Here is a 14,409-nt window from a genome sequence, read left to right on the forward strand (position 1 = left end):
TGGAGGTTGCGGTGCGAGAGATTTCTACGTGCTGGTTGGAGAACCAGCGAGCGAGTAGAGTTATCTCTCGAACACCAATGGAGGTGCTAGAGTTGGTTTATATGTGCATCTCATGTGGCCAGCATGACTCACACACCCAACTTGTAGCATATCCGGATGTCCGTTCGCGATCATGTCGGGTGATCAAGCCGACGGTGTTCGCGAGGAATTATCCGTTAACAACCTTTTCTCGAGTAGTCCAGCCGTGGCCGGTGCTATGAGATAGGTCGTCGGTCTTCGTTGGTAGGTTGGGCGCGACGACTCTGCATTTGTCGAGATCGTTCTCGATAATGCGGTGTACTTGACCACAACCTACTCGAATGCACAATTGTTCCTGAAAAATATTTTCTAGAAGACAAGATATATAGCAGATAATATCGAATATGTACTCAGAAAACTGCATGGTTCTTCTAGTATTATCAGGATATAACGAGCAGATTAAATATCAGGGTATTATGTAAACTGTAAACAATCATGATTTATACAGAAGAAAACAGAGCGAGCCCCAGCGTTAGATTGCAGTCGATTTAACATCGGGGACACCCGCGCAACAGATGTTGTATAAAAAACATGCTCTAGGTAAACATAATAAATTATAGATCTGACAATGCTGTATGATCTGAATAGGTACGATAAATTGCATATAAAATATTGCATACCTTTGTAGATATATGCCGGATATATCTACGGAATTAGTAGACCAATTTAAAAAATTAATCTACTAATTACCTTTTGTTGCCGGTATGTACATGTAGTAGATTTTGAGCCAATCCATACAGTCGTCCTGTACAGCTACTCCTGTACACGTGAAAAAACTCCCTTTGATCCAGCTCTGACACGTGTAGTTTTGCCGTCAACAATTGCCGATCAGAGCTCTGTTTCTGGTCCGAGTAGGAATAAGACCAAAAAATACAGCTTGGTATGTGTCCTGATGACAACCGGAATCGGTTGACCCTGACATCTAGTTCCTCTGCCATAGATCGTCGGGATGGTCGGCGTGCTGCACCATGGTTGTCTGTCTTGAGAGTAGAATTTACACGGCAACGAAGGTCTTGAGACTTGGACGATCTCGACAGATTGAATTTTTAGCGACGATGGTTCCGATCTCGTCGGGAGACATATTTCGGTCGGGTTGGATCTCCCCACAGCTGAAGTCGTCGAGTAGCTTGTTGTCGGAGAATCCATCTCTTAAACCCATCTCGTCGAAATCCTGAAGCACCAAAGTCCCCTACCTGGCGCGCCACTGTCGACGTTTGATGTCGCGGTTCTGGTATTCGCATAGTATGGGGATCGTTGGTGCTAGGATATATGTGATACTGAGGTAAAAGAGATAGAAACAGGGATTTTTATACAGGTTCGGGCCCCTGAATTGTTAGTTAATAACCCTACATCCTGTTGGCCGAAGCCGGTATTGCTCTTATTCACCATAATCACACTAGTACAATATTTGGGGTAGCCTATCTAACTGTCGCCGATATGGCGGTCTGAAGGTCTGACTCGTAGTCGACAATAGGGTAATCTTCCTCCTCGAGTTCGTGCCCGGCGAGATCAAAGATAGCGCAATGTCTCTCCCATCAGTATCCGGAGACACCATAGGGGACTAGCTGTGCCTATCTCCGAAGTCGATATCCGACGTCTTGTCTTGGCGTATGTTGGCTTGTATTGGCTTGTGGCTTTGTGGCGTCTATGTTGGCTTGTATTTATAACCATAGGTGTCCCCTTGTCCAAGTAGAACTAGGGAAACCAATATGGATACAATCCGAGTAGTTCTTGTCGTTTCTATGTAGAACTCTGATTGTCTTTCCTTATCCGGAACTCCTCCTATATCCGCAGGTTGTTTCCGTATAGGACATGGTATATGGTGGGTCCTGCCGAGATTTAGTCAACTACTATTTGGTATTTGGTATCCATAACCGTGACAATGTTTTTAAAATTCTTGACAAATAACTTGGTCTCAATCCATGAGGCACATGAATATGAAATTATGTATTCTCTACGTATTTGTATATTATTCTGTACAATTTGAAATATTATATAATTATTTCTCTACGCAATACTAAATCCTTTGATATACTGATACTCATGTGAACCATCTTCAGATGGCCATCATGCGCTAATGCCGTATAATCTAGACGGAGCTCATTTTTCTAATCAAAATTCCAACGGTAGCCCTACAGCTACCACCCAAAAGCCCATTCTACACTACCGAAATAGGAAAATTTAACATCAAATAGCCAAAAGACATACTATAATTTTATAAGGAAAGAAAGGCACATATGTTAAAACATTACAATCAGCAAAAAATGGACAGGGAAATTACACAATGCCCATCATTAGCTTCTCTAACAAAATTGAGAACAAAGACCGTATCTATGAGAAGCATTTGATGTCACACAGATGTCACAATGGCTTGTTCATAAGCTAGTGAATTTCATAACAAAATTAAGAATAAAGACTGTATCTATAAGAAAGCAGTTGAGGTCACACAGATGTCACAGTGGCTTGTTCATGAGCTAGTGAATTTCATATGGAACAGCATAATAGCCAGCAGAAATAAACAGAGGATGAGTTCTATAAGTCATAAGTATCTTAAAAACTTGTTGCTTGCTGGTAACTACACAAATTTCTTTGATTTTAGCTGTCCTAGCAGGGGGATGGGTACCCACCACGCCCCTTAACTTGATACTTAACGTCACATAAATAAATAGAAATGCTTATTGGTATTTCTTAATATCACAGATAAAATCCGCAAGCGCACAGAAGATACCGATGTAGCACTTCACCTGGGAGTATTCCAAGGTATCGATTTCCGTAGGGAACATAGTATTCCAAGGTATCGATTTCACAGGGAACATGTGTGTCAGCTCTTCTCCAGGTTCAGCTAAGGACACGAAGCTAAGATAGGCTAAGGGTAGAGAAAATTTACTAGCGAGAGACAGTGTCTACAGAAAGCTCTATTTAATCCTAACGCGGTACTTCAGGCGCTGGCCAACCAGCCCGCTGCTCCCAGATATGGCTCTAAAATGTAACCAGTCAGGGAGCACTTTAGTGTACTTGAGGGCTGTCACCACCTCTACACCCACCTCAAACCTACTGTGGGATACGAAGCAAACACCACAAATTAACTACCCAGACACCACGTCTACACAGTTAATAACTACTTTAGTGTTTGTTTATAACTCACTAAAGCAATCACTATATTTTAATGAACTATAGTGAACAATGATCCCGTATGTTGATTAGGAACTAACTGAGAGGTAACTCTCACATAATAAATCTTAATTACTAAGAATGATATTTGATTAAAGCAGAGTAATTATCAGAGTAAAAGAAATAAGAAGAGGATTATTGACAACTTTGGAATTCCTCCGACTTCTTCTACTCTACTCTCTCTCTAATCTAGTATACAATAAAGCACAATAGAGCCTCTTGTAATTCAGCTCATGTTTTGGTGTGTGTGAGAACGAGGGAGGAGAGGGGTATTTATAGTGTGGAGGTGACTTGAGAGAGTGGAGATACTAAGGAATATTCTCCATAGAATCCAAAGAGCATCTTCATCCTTCTCTTGCCAAGTGTCCCTTCTGATGATGGTTTTCACCGGTATTAACGGCCACAACCGTCATAGGATGAGGATTACAACCGTCATGCCGAAGTTGGGCTGGATTGGGCCAGCTGGGGGTTCGGAACCCTGGCCGGCTTTGCTGGCCCAGCCCTTCCTCCTGGAGTCTGATATGTGGGCCTCATTGTATGTTCTTTGGAAGTTTGGCTCAAATGATTGCATCTTATTGGGTTTATGGGCTCAAAACTCCATTGGCTTGGGTATGGAAGTTATATTCTCATCCTTCATGTATATTTCATCTCAACTTTGGTGGGTTGCATCCTGCATACAAATATACACCAACACTCGTGGAAATTGTTAGAAATACATCCTACCACTATGTTGGATGTCTTATACTTTTATGGTCTTATGCAGGTATTGATGGCGAGAATTTTGTACTTAATAGCCGTCAATACCAGGCTTGCTGGCCTCCACTTTCCCCTCTCCCGCCAGCGCGGCCGGCTGCCACTCCCTCCCAGGTTCACGGCGACGTTGACCCGGATCTCAATTTGGATTGACGTCAGCAGCGGCGTCGACAGCGGACGCCAGCGGTGGCGGTGTTGGGAAGAGGGCACTGGTGGCCTGGGAAGGAGCGCAGCGAACAAGCCCGGTGGTGGCGGCGGCTCGGATGGAGAGCGGAGGATGGCACTGGCGGATGTCGATGATAGTCGGAGAGGAGCTAGAGGTGGCCGGCGGCGGGCGCCATGCCGATTGAGTTGAGGCCCCTAGCGGCAGCGGCCCAGGTGGAGAGCGGATGATGGCGCCGGCAGACGTCGACGACAGTTAGAGAGGTGCTGGAGGTGGCCTGCATTGTGAGGGCGGCCAGCAGTGGACGGGGCGTCGGGCCTTGAGGTCGTCGGGTGGTGAGGAGAGCCTCGTCCCCCTGGTGGTAGCAGAGGCGGATGGGGATGCCCCGGGATCTAGGCGGATGCGGCCTGGAGAAGACGGCGCTGGGCAGGCGGCTTGGGCTTGAACCGGCCGGCGGCAGGATCTCCTCACTCGGAGGCAGCCTGGAGAAGCTTGGGGCAGTGAAGCAGCGTCCGGGAGATGGCGGCGGAGATCCATGAGGTGGCGGTGACAACCAGGAGCGCAGCGCCGCCCACCAGATCGGCGTAGAGTTTTCTCACTTACATGTGGGTCCTTTTTCTCACTAGGATGCCACGTCAGCGAAACCAGAGATTCATATTGCTAGGGGATCTAAATTACATGGTTTTGTATAGTTTAGGGGTGAAGATTTATGATATTGGGGATTAGGGATGTCTTACAAACCCGATGTAAAGTTAAGGGACAACTGGTGATGCAATCTCATGTGCACTGTATATATTCATCCTTTTGAAATCAAGTTGAGATTAACCATACGTTTTGTTTACCTAATCGATGGTCAATGTTATGCTTATCACCACCTCATGGTCAACCTCTGCATCACCATCATTTGAAGCTTGAAATTAAAGATATATCTACATAAGGATTGATAAAAATTGTACTAAATCCTTCCATCCATCTAAAAATAAAAAATATCGCTAATGTGCTAGCATATTCAAAATGTGTTTTTTCTGAAACATCCAACCCCCCTAACATCAAACCTTCTTCACATCACACATCCAAAAGATAAAATTTAGAAAAATAGTGGGTGAGTTTATCTAGTTGTGGTACTACACTACTATAGATCAGAATTACCTTGATAAAAAAGTTTCATCCACCGATATTGCCAATTTTGAATCCCTGCATTTTGAAAGCCCTTGTTAGTTGTAGCTTCAATCATCTGTTTCACAAAGGTTAACTTTCTTTATATTACACCAGAAAATCTTTAAGAATTATAAAGTACTTCCTCCATTTCATATTATAAGACTTTCTAGCATTGCCCACATTCATATAGATGTTAATGAATCTAGGTATATATATGTGTCTATATTCATTACATCTATATGAATATGGGCAATGCTAGAAAGTCTTATAATATAAAACGGAGGGAGTAGCTGACAAAACCAAGTAACATTAGTAGATGACAACTGCACACTTGTACTTGCCTTTTGGTTGCACTGGCCATGACCTAAATAATTTTCAGTGGTGCAGGAATTAGGCTATGACCTAAATAATATGATTTCATAGTTGCTATCATGAAGACAGCGCATCAGCTTCATTAATTTGTACTAGAAAAATTGTAAAAACTGACAAAAACAGACAAATCCATTGATTTCACGGTATTTTCCCGCTTGATTAATATGTTACAAATTTATAAAACCTGACAAAGACAAAGACAAATAAGATACACTGCTGAACGGTCCCACCTAAAATAAAATTTTAAAAACTAACAAAAACAAAATACAAATATGACAAAACCACTTATTTTGAGACATCTAAAAATATGTGATGAAATGAGTATAGTTTCTCTCTCCCCTGCTCAAAGAAAAAGTAAGACACACTGTTGGACGGTCCCACCTCTAACAAAAATTTTAAAAACTGTCAAAAACAAAATACAAATGACAAAACCACTTATTTTGAGAAGTTCAAACAACTGACAAAAAAATTGCAAGAATTGGGCAGTGCATCGACACAACTCAATAAAAACGTTCCAACAGACGTGGTTGCCCCAAGAATAGCTCATGCATCCCAAGGGGCAGGTCCATCTAACTCAATACAACTGATGGATCCAGAAATGGCAGAAGTCAAAGGCAGGCCGAGGGTGAAAACTGTTGTTGACAAAGCAAAAGATAAAAGAAACTTACAAATGCTCACATTGTGGGGAGACAGATCATACATGCACCCGGTGTCCCAACTCCCAAGTCCCAACAAGCACTTGACATACGATAAAACAGCAAAGGAGAAGGCGCCATCCGCCATGTAAGAGGAAGACAAGTAATAAAGGTGATGAAAATAAAACTTGAGCAGATGCCAAAAAAAAAACATATTATTTTTTGTGAATATAGGAAATATAAATGTATGCCTTGTTGGCTCTCTCTAAAAAAATTGTTCGCACAAAGCATCATAAGCTCTTAGGTAAAGCATCAGTGCTCATCGCACTGCGGCGTCCTGTATCTGAATGGACTTCAGCAGCTCATGGCAATCTCAAGATCAGTCAACCTAGTTACCGGATTAGAGCTCTAATCGCATTTAAAAAATCAGAATCATGTGGTAAACCGGATCTTCAGAGTTCAGACTAACAAATCCTCATACACCAACAGAACAAAAGGTTTCCGCATACAGAAACAGAGTTACAGAATGTCAGTAAGAAAAAAAACTAATCTGAACTTCACGTATGCATTTCCCAAACATATCTGATGAAACAGATCTGGTGACAAACATTAAGCATGTCCTCATAATAAGAAACATCAATCAATGAAAGGGACCTTGTACTGTTGTTCTGAACCATTCTACTTGGACAAACAGGGGACAACCATTCTACTGATAAATGAACAAACGGGGGATTTCGACAACAGATGACAAATTATACCTCCACGAACAGATTGACGCCCGATTGCCATCATAGCTAATTGCTAATCCAGGATTCAGAATACCAGCGGCTGGATTCAACGAACTCTTGGCCGCATCACTCGCCGGAGAGAGAACCATGGCTGCATCCATGAACTGCTCCATGGGGGCTTCGCTGTCAACCGCTGGAACAGCCATGGCTACCTCGTGTCCTCGTGTACAGACTTGAGAGCAGGAGTGGAACTACATAGAGCTAGGGGGGTGCCAAGCAAACCGGTTCAAAAAAATTTTTAGCTATAGTTTATCTATTTTCATCATATATATACTCTGTCAGTTGAAATTTAGACACCCGTATCAAGCTAAATTTGATTCAAACCAGAGTAAAACAAGCAAGTGGCTCCGCCCCTGCTTAAGAGAAGCCATCCCCATCATGCCGTTGCCCATCGGGGGAACTCAGCTCCCTCGCGGAATCGCGATCCGAAGCTTGCAATGCAGAGCCATCGACCGGGGGGCAGACTTCATGGTGGAGCTGCGCTAGAGCTACGGCGTCGTCGCCGATGACGCTGCTTCTGCCTCTCCTTTCTCCTTGCTTGAAGCAATGCTCGACCGCGTGACACACGGCGTGGGGCGGGATGCATGAAACATAATTTGGTATTTGGGTTGCGCGAAGGGTGCACAAATCTTGAACAAAATTCAACGGGCCAAAAAAACGGCCGACAAACAAAAATAAATCAGCAGGCAACTAGTTAGCAATTTCCTTTTTTTATCTTATTACTATAAAAATTGCCCGTGCGTTGATGAAGTCTATTTAAATCTTATTATGGTTATATAGTTTAGTCACAGTGAGAATTTGCTTGGATATACTCCATCCGTCCCAAATATAAGGAGTATTTTAGAAAATCATGAGCTGCAATTAAGAGTCCGATCATCTCAAGTTAACATGTGAGTTTTTTTAAATAGATTTCTTATACGACTTCTTATGTATTTTTAAAAGCAAACGGATTTAAAAACTGACTCAAATAATACGGATATGTATTTCCAAAAGCGAACAAACTTAATTAAAAACTGACTCATACACATATAACGTATCAAAGCACCGGTAAAAACACATTTTTAATTTTTATAATAGTAAAGAAAAGATAGAGATAGAGATGAGTTATGTACTAGTTGAGAATACATAATGAGATGTTTTATACCTCCAGTTTTAACTGATAATAACTAGGTAAGTTTCCTCCTGTTGTAAGTGACCATGACCTTCCCCTTGGGCCCCGGCATGACGACGGTCCAGTCCGTCTCCGGGAACGGCGACACCAGCTGCAGCTCGAAGTTGCGCAGCAGGTGGCTCCATATCACCTTGATCTGCATGTACGCGAACGCCTCGCCCACGCACGCGTGCCGCCCGCCGCCGAACGCCGTGTACGCCAGCCCGCCTGCACCCTCCTCCCTCCCGGCGCCGAACCTGCCCGGGTCGAACTCGCCGGGGTCCCGGTACACCCGCGGCAGCGCGTTGTGGAGCAGCAGCGGGCTCGCCACCGTGTGGCCCTCGGGCACCTCGTACTCGCACTCGCCGCCGCCGGAGTCCTCGCTGCGCACGACGAAGCTCCGCCGCGCGTGGCGCAGCAGCATCAGGGCCGGCGGGTGGAGCCGCAGGGTCTCCTTGACGCAGCGCTGCAGGGTGTCCATCGCCGCCAGGGCGGCGTGGTCGACGCGGTCGCCGCCGTGCCGACGGAGTAGCCGCGCCTGCTCCTCCACGGCGGCGCGGAGGTGGTCGGGGTTGGTGAGGAGGCGCGCGCCGGTCCAGGTGCTGGTGCTGGAGCTCGTGTGCTGCCCGGCGAAGAGCGCCGCGACGAGCATCCCGGCGACCTCCGTCTCCGTCGTGGCGCGGCCGTCCTTGTACCTGGCGTCGATGAGGCACTGCAGCATGTCGTCGTGCGGGGCTCCGCCGCCGCCGCCGACGGAGCTGCCCCTGCGGGACCTCACGATGTCGGAGAATATCTCGCCGAGCCTGGCGCGCGCCCTGTCTCGCCGGCGGTGCGCCGGGATGGGGAGGCGCGGGAACAGGATGGTGACGAGGCGCATGCCGTCGTTGAGCTCGCGGAGGAGCGTCGAGACCTCGTCGAACATCTTGTCCCTGACCTCCTCCCCGAGCAGGCAGCGGCTGGCGATGAGGGTGACGAGTTGTTCGAACTCTTGCTTCATGTTCACCGTGCCGGACTGTCCCCATCTTGCAAAGTAACCCTGCACAATGCGTATATAGACACATACGACGTTAATTAATATCTTGGGCCTGTTTGGCACAGCTCCAGCTCCACCTCTTCTAGAGCTGGAGCTCAGCTAAACAGTTTCAGCTCCACTTAAAATGGGAATAGAGGTACTCACAAAATAAAGTAGAGAGATGGAGCTGGGTTAGGCAACTTCACAACTTCACTCCAAACTCAACTCCTGAAGCTAAATTTAGGAATTGGAGCTCTACCAAATATACCCTAACTCTACGATCAACCCTTGAGATTGCATCGAAATTTACCACATTTTGTATTATAAAATTTAGTAACTCCATGTATCTCAAGGTACTTAAACTATTATGGTAAAATTTGATGCATATACCGCTAACTTTTAAGGACGGTAAAATTTAATATGGATATAATTTTAATTTATTACCGTAGTGAATTTGCTTTTATTCACTAAAGCAACATGTCAACACTAAATGTGCATGCCAAAAACTCGTTTGCTTACCTCCACTTCAGCAACCATGAGATCAACGTAAGTCCTCAGCTTCGCCGGCTTCATGATATCACCAAAGAACCGGAACTGCTCGTGCCGAGTGGCATAATCCACATCAAAAGCGACCCCAGGACCAAAGGTTGGTATGGTGAATTGCGAGACCTCATCCTGGCTGATCTCTGAATCTAACCCTTTGTAAAAATGGCTTGCAGCCTCTGACCCAACCAAGAAAGTCACCTTCTGTTGGAGCAAGCTAACAGTGAAAACGCTTCCCATCTTCTCATAATGGTGGCGGATGAATGCCACCGGGCCTTTGGCGAGAAGCGATGGTAAAACCCCTACAAGAGGAGCTCCACGGGCCATGGTGGAGGCGGTGGTCTAGAGAATTTTGTGCTAGTTGTTCTTGTTCTTTCTCTTGTTGCAATCTTACTCAAAATTGTTGCAATGATAAATAGTTGAGCCAGGAACAACCATATGGTTCCTGTTGTTAAATCCATTGTTGAAATATAATGAAATCTGCTGACAGCAAAGGGGCGATGAAAGAGTGTGTTAGTTCTATTACAACAAAAGATAGAAATACACAATGATATGATATATCAGAATATGTGTATGAAAACCGATAGAGAGATATTTAATTTAAGTTTTAGTCATTTTTCTCGCCCCTGAGACGAAAATCTAACAATTCTCATCGCTTCCGTCTTTCACTAATTTAAACACAATATCTTTCTTTAGCTAAAAGGTTAAATAATGAATTGTTTTAACCAAGACATAAGCTAAATTTACAATCAATAAAGATTTACTAAACTAAGATATAAAATTATACGAAGTAAGATAAGATTAAGTAAAACAAATACATTTAAAAATTGCAGTAAAAATAAATTAAAGATATTTTTAGGCCCCTCATTAATACTCATGGTTATAATCTATCTATCTATTATATACTAAAAGTCTTTTAAACTTCCTATACAAACGCTCCTGTGTCAGCATGTGGCGCTCCTACAAATGCTACTAGGCTGCCACATGGTATTGTATAATCTCATCGTCAATTTTTATTTAAATTGGTGGACCCGTTATTTTAGACCACTAGATTATATCTATATATATATATTCTAATTGTTAAAAAAAACTTAAGTACATACAACCATAAGTATGTACGCATAAGATTGAAAAAAGAAATAAAGCTTCTGTAGTGTACTATTCGCAGCAAGAAAAAAGCATACGTACACGTACGTAAAAAAAGGATAAAGCTAATAAAAAATCGTACGTACGTAGTACTGTCGGGTTAAAAATAGAACTTTTCACCATATAAAGAAAAATATATTACTCCACAAATATAAACAAATATAAACTAGATATATAATATAATTATCAAATATCAAATCAACCATCTCGAACGTTCATCTTTAAAATTATTTTCAAATTATATATCTAATTTGTATTCCTTAATTAAATGAGCAACTTATGTCTTATAAAATTTATATTATAGCCCTAAATATATCATGACACATGGGACCAACATATAATAATACTTTCATATCATATTTAGGTGTTAAATATCACTTGATAAATATATGATGCTAATTTCAATCTGCATATGCGAAAAAAAATGAAAACAACGTAGTTGTGTTTTTCAAGTAGATCTAATTTAATTTTAATTTCTTTGAGATTAAGTTCTCAAAGTATTTTTTTGAATTTTTCAGAACTATTTGATTGGTATTTGAGAAGTGAGCAACATACATGGTACATAGATGTGAAAAAATATTAAAAATATTTCTTGCCAATGATCTTGCTATAAAATAACCCCTTAATCCATCATATGATTTATTGTCATGTATACATGTTTTTTTTGTTTGCCAAATAGTTTCGACAGCAAATGAACAATCAGGTAACATGCGCAATGAATTAATCATGATATATTTTCTAGGAATTCTAACATGTCAGACATTATTGATGATGTATGTCATACACCTAACCGATGTGACTATAAGTATACTCCCATGAAATAGTTATTGTAAATAAGTTTGAAATAATAAATATACTCTTTAAATTAGTAAAGGTGTATCATGTCATTATCAACAATAGGTGGTAAAAAACAAACCAAGTGTGTTAAAGTATAGGTATTTGTAAAAATATAAACAATAATACGATGCTCTGGAGATTATCGTGGTGGTATGTATCTTTAGCTATATATATATATATATATATATATATATATATATATATATATATATATATATATATATATATATATATATATATATATATATATATATAAAAGTTACCATCAAATGATGTGACTATAAGTATACTCCCAAGAATTAGTTATCGTAAATAAGTTTGAAATAACAAATATATTCTTTAAATTAGTAAAGGTGTATCATGTCATTATCAACAATAGGTGATAAAAACAAACCAAGTGTTAAACTATAGGTATTTGTAAAAATATAAACAATAATATGATGCTCTGGAGATTATTGTGGTGGTATGTATCTTTAGCTATAATTTTTTTAAGTTACCATCAAATGATGAACCTCGCCCATTCTTTTTTTAAAAAGAATACTCTAGCTATATTATGAAACAATTGAGTATATGAGTAGTAATGATTAAGTCCATAAATAAATCGTGTCCACTCTATCCACAAATCTACTCAAAGCTTAAAAAGCTATTTGAGCACCTTCATCTTCTCTTTGTTCTTCCCTAAAGGGTATCGAGCATTGACAATAGAGTTTGCTACGCTGTCGTAAGTATAACAAGGGCATACAAATGGTTGAGTTGAGGCAACTCTAGTGTATCAATGCAATACTCTATGAGGGTGTTATAGCAAATTAGGCATTAAAATTATGCTTCAAGCTGATCTTGAGAGGACACAGCTACATCAATGAGGTACCCATGTTTCAAGGTAATAGAGAAAGGAAGCATCGACGGCTATGTCCTACTTCACCGTTAGTGAGGCATTCACGTTTAACTTGAAGGTTATCCGATTAATTGGTACGAAATAGTATTTTTAGAATATTTAAATATGTATTTGAAAATAAATGAAACATCAACACTTAGCTAAGTAGTGTATTAATGATGTATTAGGCTTATTTTATTTGCACATATGTAGTTTCATCTATTAATAGGTATAGTCAGCTTTTAAAATAGTTATAATGAGTTGTTACGAGAATAGGAGAATTTATATGTAATTGGGACAAAGTGTTTTTTTAATTGTGAGAGACATTCTTATCATTTAAGTATATTGTACTCTATAATCTATCTCACGATGTAGAAATGGTGAGATGTGACTTTTTTTTATCACTATTTCATAAAACAATAAATAAGATGCCGGCGCATCTGTGTAGGCTTCCTTCCTAGTGACAAATAGCCATTCCGTTAATAATATAAGCTCACTGCTAGTTATAAACCTATATTAGAGCCAAAAATATAATAGATTAGCTATAAAGTTATTTACTTTTTCTTCTTCTCTCACACTTATACATTTAACGTGTTTATCTTGGAGCATGTGTAGAATTAGTTCTTGCTTGAGAGCCAACGTCCTTTATTTTTATTTTTAGTTATATTTTTCTCCATGTAAGCTTATATGGTTAGCTTATAACTCACTATTATCCTTCCTCTAAATTAAAAATGCATTTGGGACTATAACTTTGAATAATCTTTCATGCGACAAATGAATTACAATGAAAAAGGAACTGCTAATTAGTTAAAGCCTTTCAACATACATGATCTCCACCTTTATGAGTAGTACGTTTTCTGAGCAATATCAATACGTTATACTCCCTCTATCCCAAAATGTTTGACGCCGTTGACTTTTTTAAATATGTTTGACCGTTCGTCTTATTCAAAAAATTTAAGTAATTATTAATTCTTTTCCTATCATTCGATTCATTGTTAAATATACTTTAATGTACACATATAGTTTTACATATTTCACAAAAGTTTTTGAATAAAACGAACGATCAAACATGTTTAAAAAAGTCAACGACGTCAAATATTTAGGGAAGGAGGGAGTACGTGGTATACAGATCCAAACATATTGCTATAATCTAATTAGCATTTTCTCTTTACTAAACAATCTCATACGGCAATACTATACCGCTATTTATTGATGAAAACATGATATCACTTGGACTGTTATATACACGCAAAGAAAATTCATTCTAGAGAGTGAAAAAAAGTGTATATGTGAGAGACAAAAAAAAAAGAAGGAATGTGCATGTGTGTGTCAGAGAGCGAGAGAGGGACCTTTGTTTTAGCAGAAACCAAGATGCTTGTTTTGGTAGTGAGGTTTTTAGCTCGTGAAGATGGTTGATGCGTGGATGCAATATTAGATATAGCAGGGGTATTTATAGTTGAACTTTCACTGAACATGTGTCAAACATATGAAAAACATTGCCCTTTTCTGATTGGTTGCTAACAACATGCCAGAAGGGCCAAATTGTCTGTCGATTTCACGAAAGCAATATTGCATGCCATGTCATTTAATAATATTGCCTGATATATATAGATCCGTTGATCTGGATATGACTGATCGAACGCGTTATGACCTGAACCATGTGTTGTTTGTTATGCTCTCGTGTTTGCATCAACGTACGTGTGATCATCTGGAATAAATGTGATTATTT

At 40.6% G+C, this 14,409-nt stretch overlaps 1 protein-coding gene across 1 annotated transcript; it reads right to left on the reverse strand.

Moving 5' to 3' along the window:
* Window positions 1-8,099: 8,099 nt before the first annotated feature.
* On the reverse strand, window positions 8,100-14,095 carry LOC127772999 (obtusifoliol 14-alpha demethylase-like). The gene is made up of 3 exons (XM_052299006.1): window positions 14,030-14,095; window positions 9,800-10,303; window positions 8,100-9,304 (listed from the first exon to the last, which is right to left on the reverse strand). The coding sequence occupies exons 2-3, from the start codon at window positions 10,148-10,150 to the stop codon at window positions 8,285-8,287; spliced, it is 1,371 nt and encodes a 456-aa protein (XP_052154966.1). The 5' UTR covers window positions 10,151-10,303; window positions 14,030-14,095; the 3' UTR covers window positions 8,100-8,284.
* Between the last annotated feature and the right edge of the window lie 314 nt (window positions 14,096-14,409).

This window comes from Oryza glaberrima, chromosome 5 (genome assembly GCF_000147395.1).
Source record: "Oryza glaberrima chromosome 5, OglaRS2, whole genome shotgun sequence".
Lineage (NCBI taxonomy): Eukaryota > Viridiplantae > Streptophyta > Magnoliopsida > Poales > Poaceae > Oryza > Oryza glaberrima.

Excerpts from the sequence above, each read along its gene's own strand:
- LOC127772999 (XM_052299006.1), bottom strand. The coding sequence starts at position 10,150 with ATGGCCCGTGGAGCTCCTCTTGTAGGGGTTTTACCATCGCTTCTCGCC. Across the intron at positions 9,305-9,799 it reads TCATGGTTGCTGAAGTGGAG|GGTTACTTTGCAAGATGGGG; the intron begins GTAAGCAAACGA and ends CGCATTGTGCAG.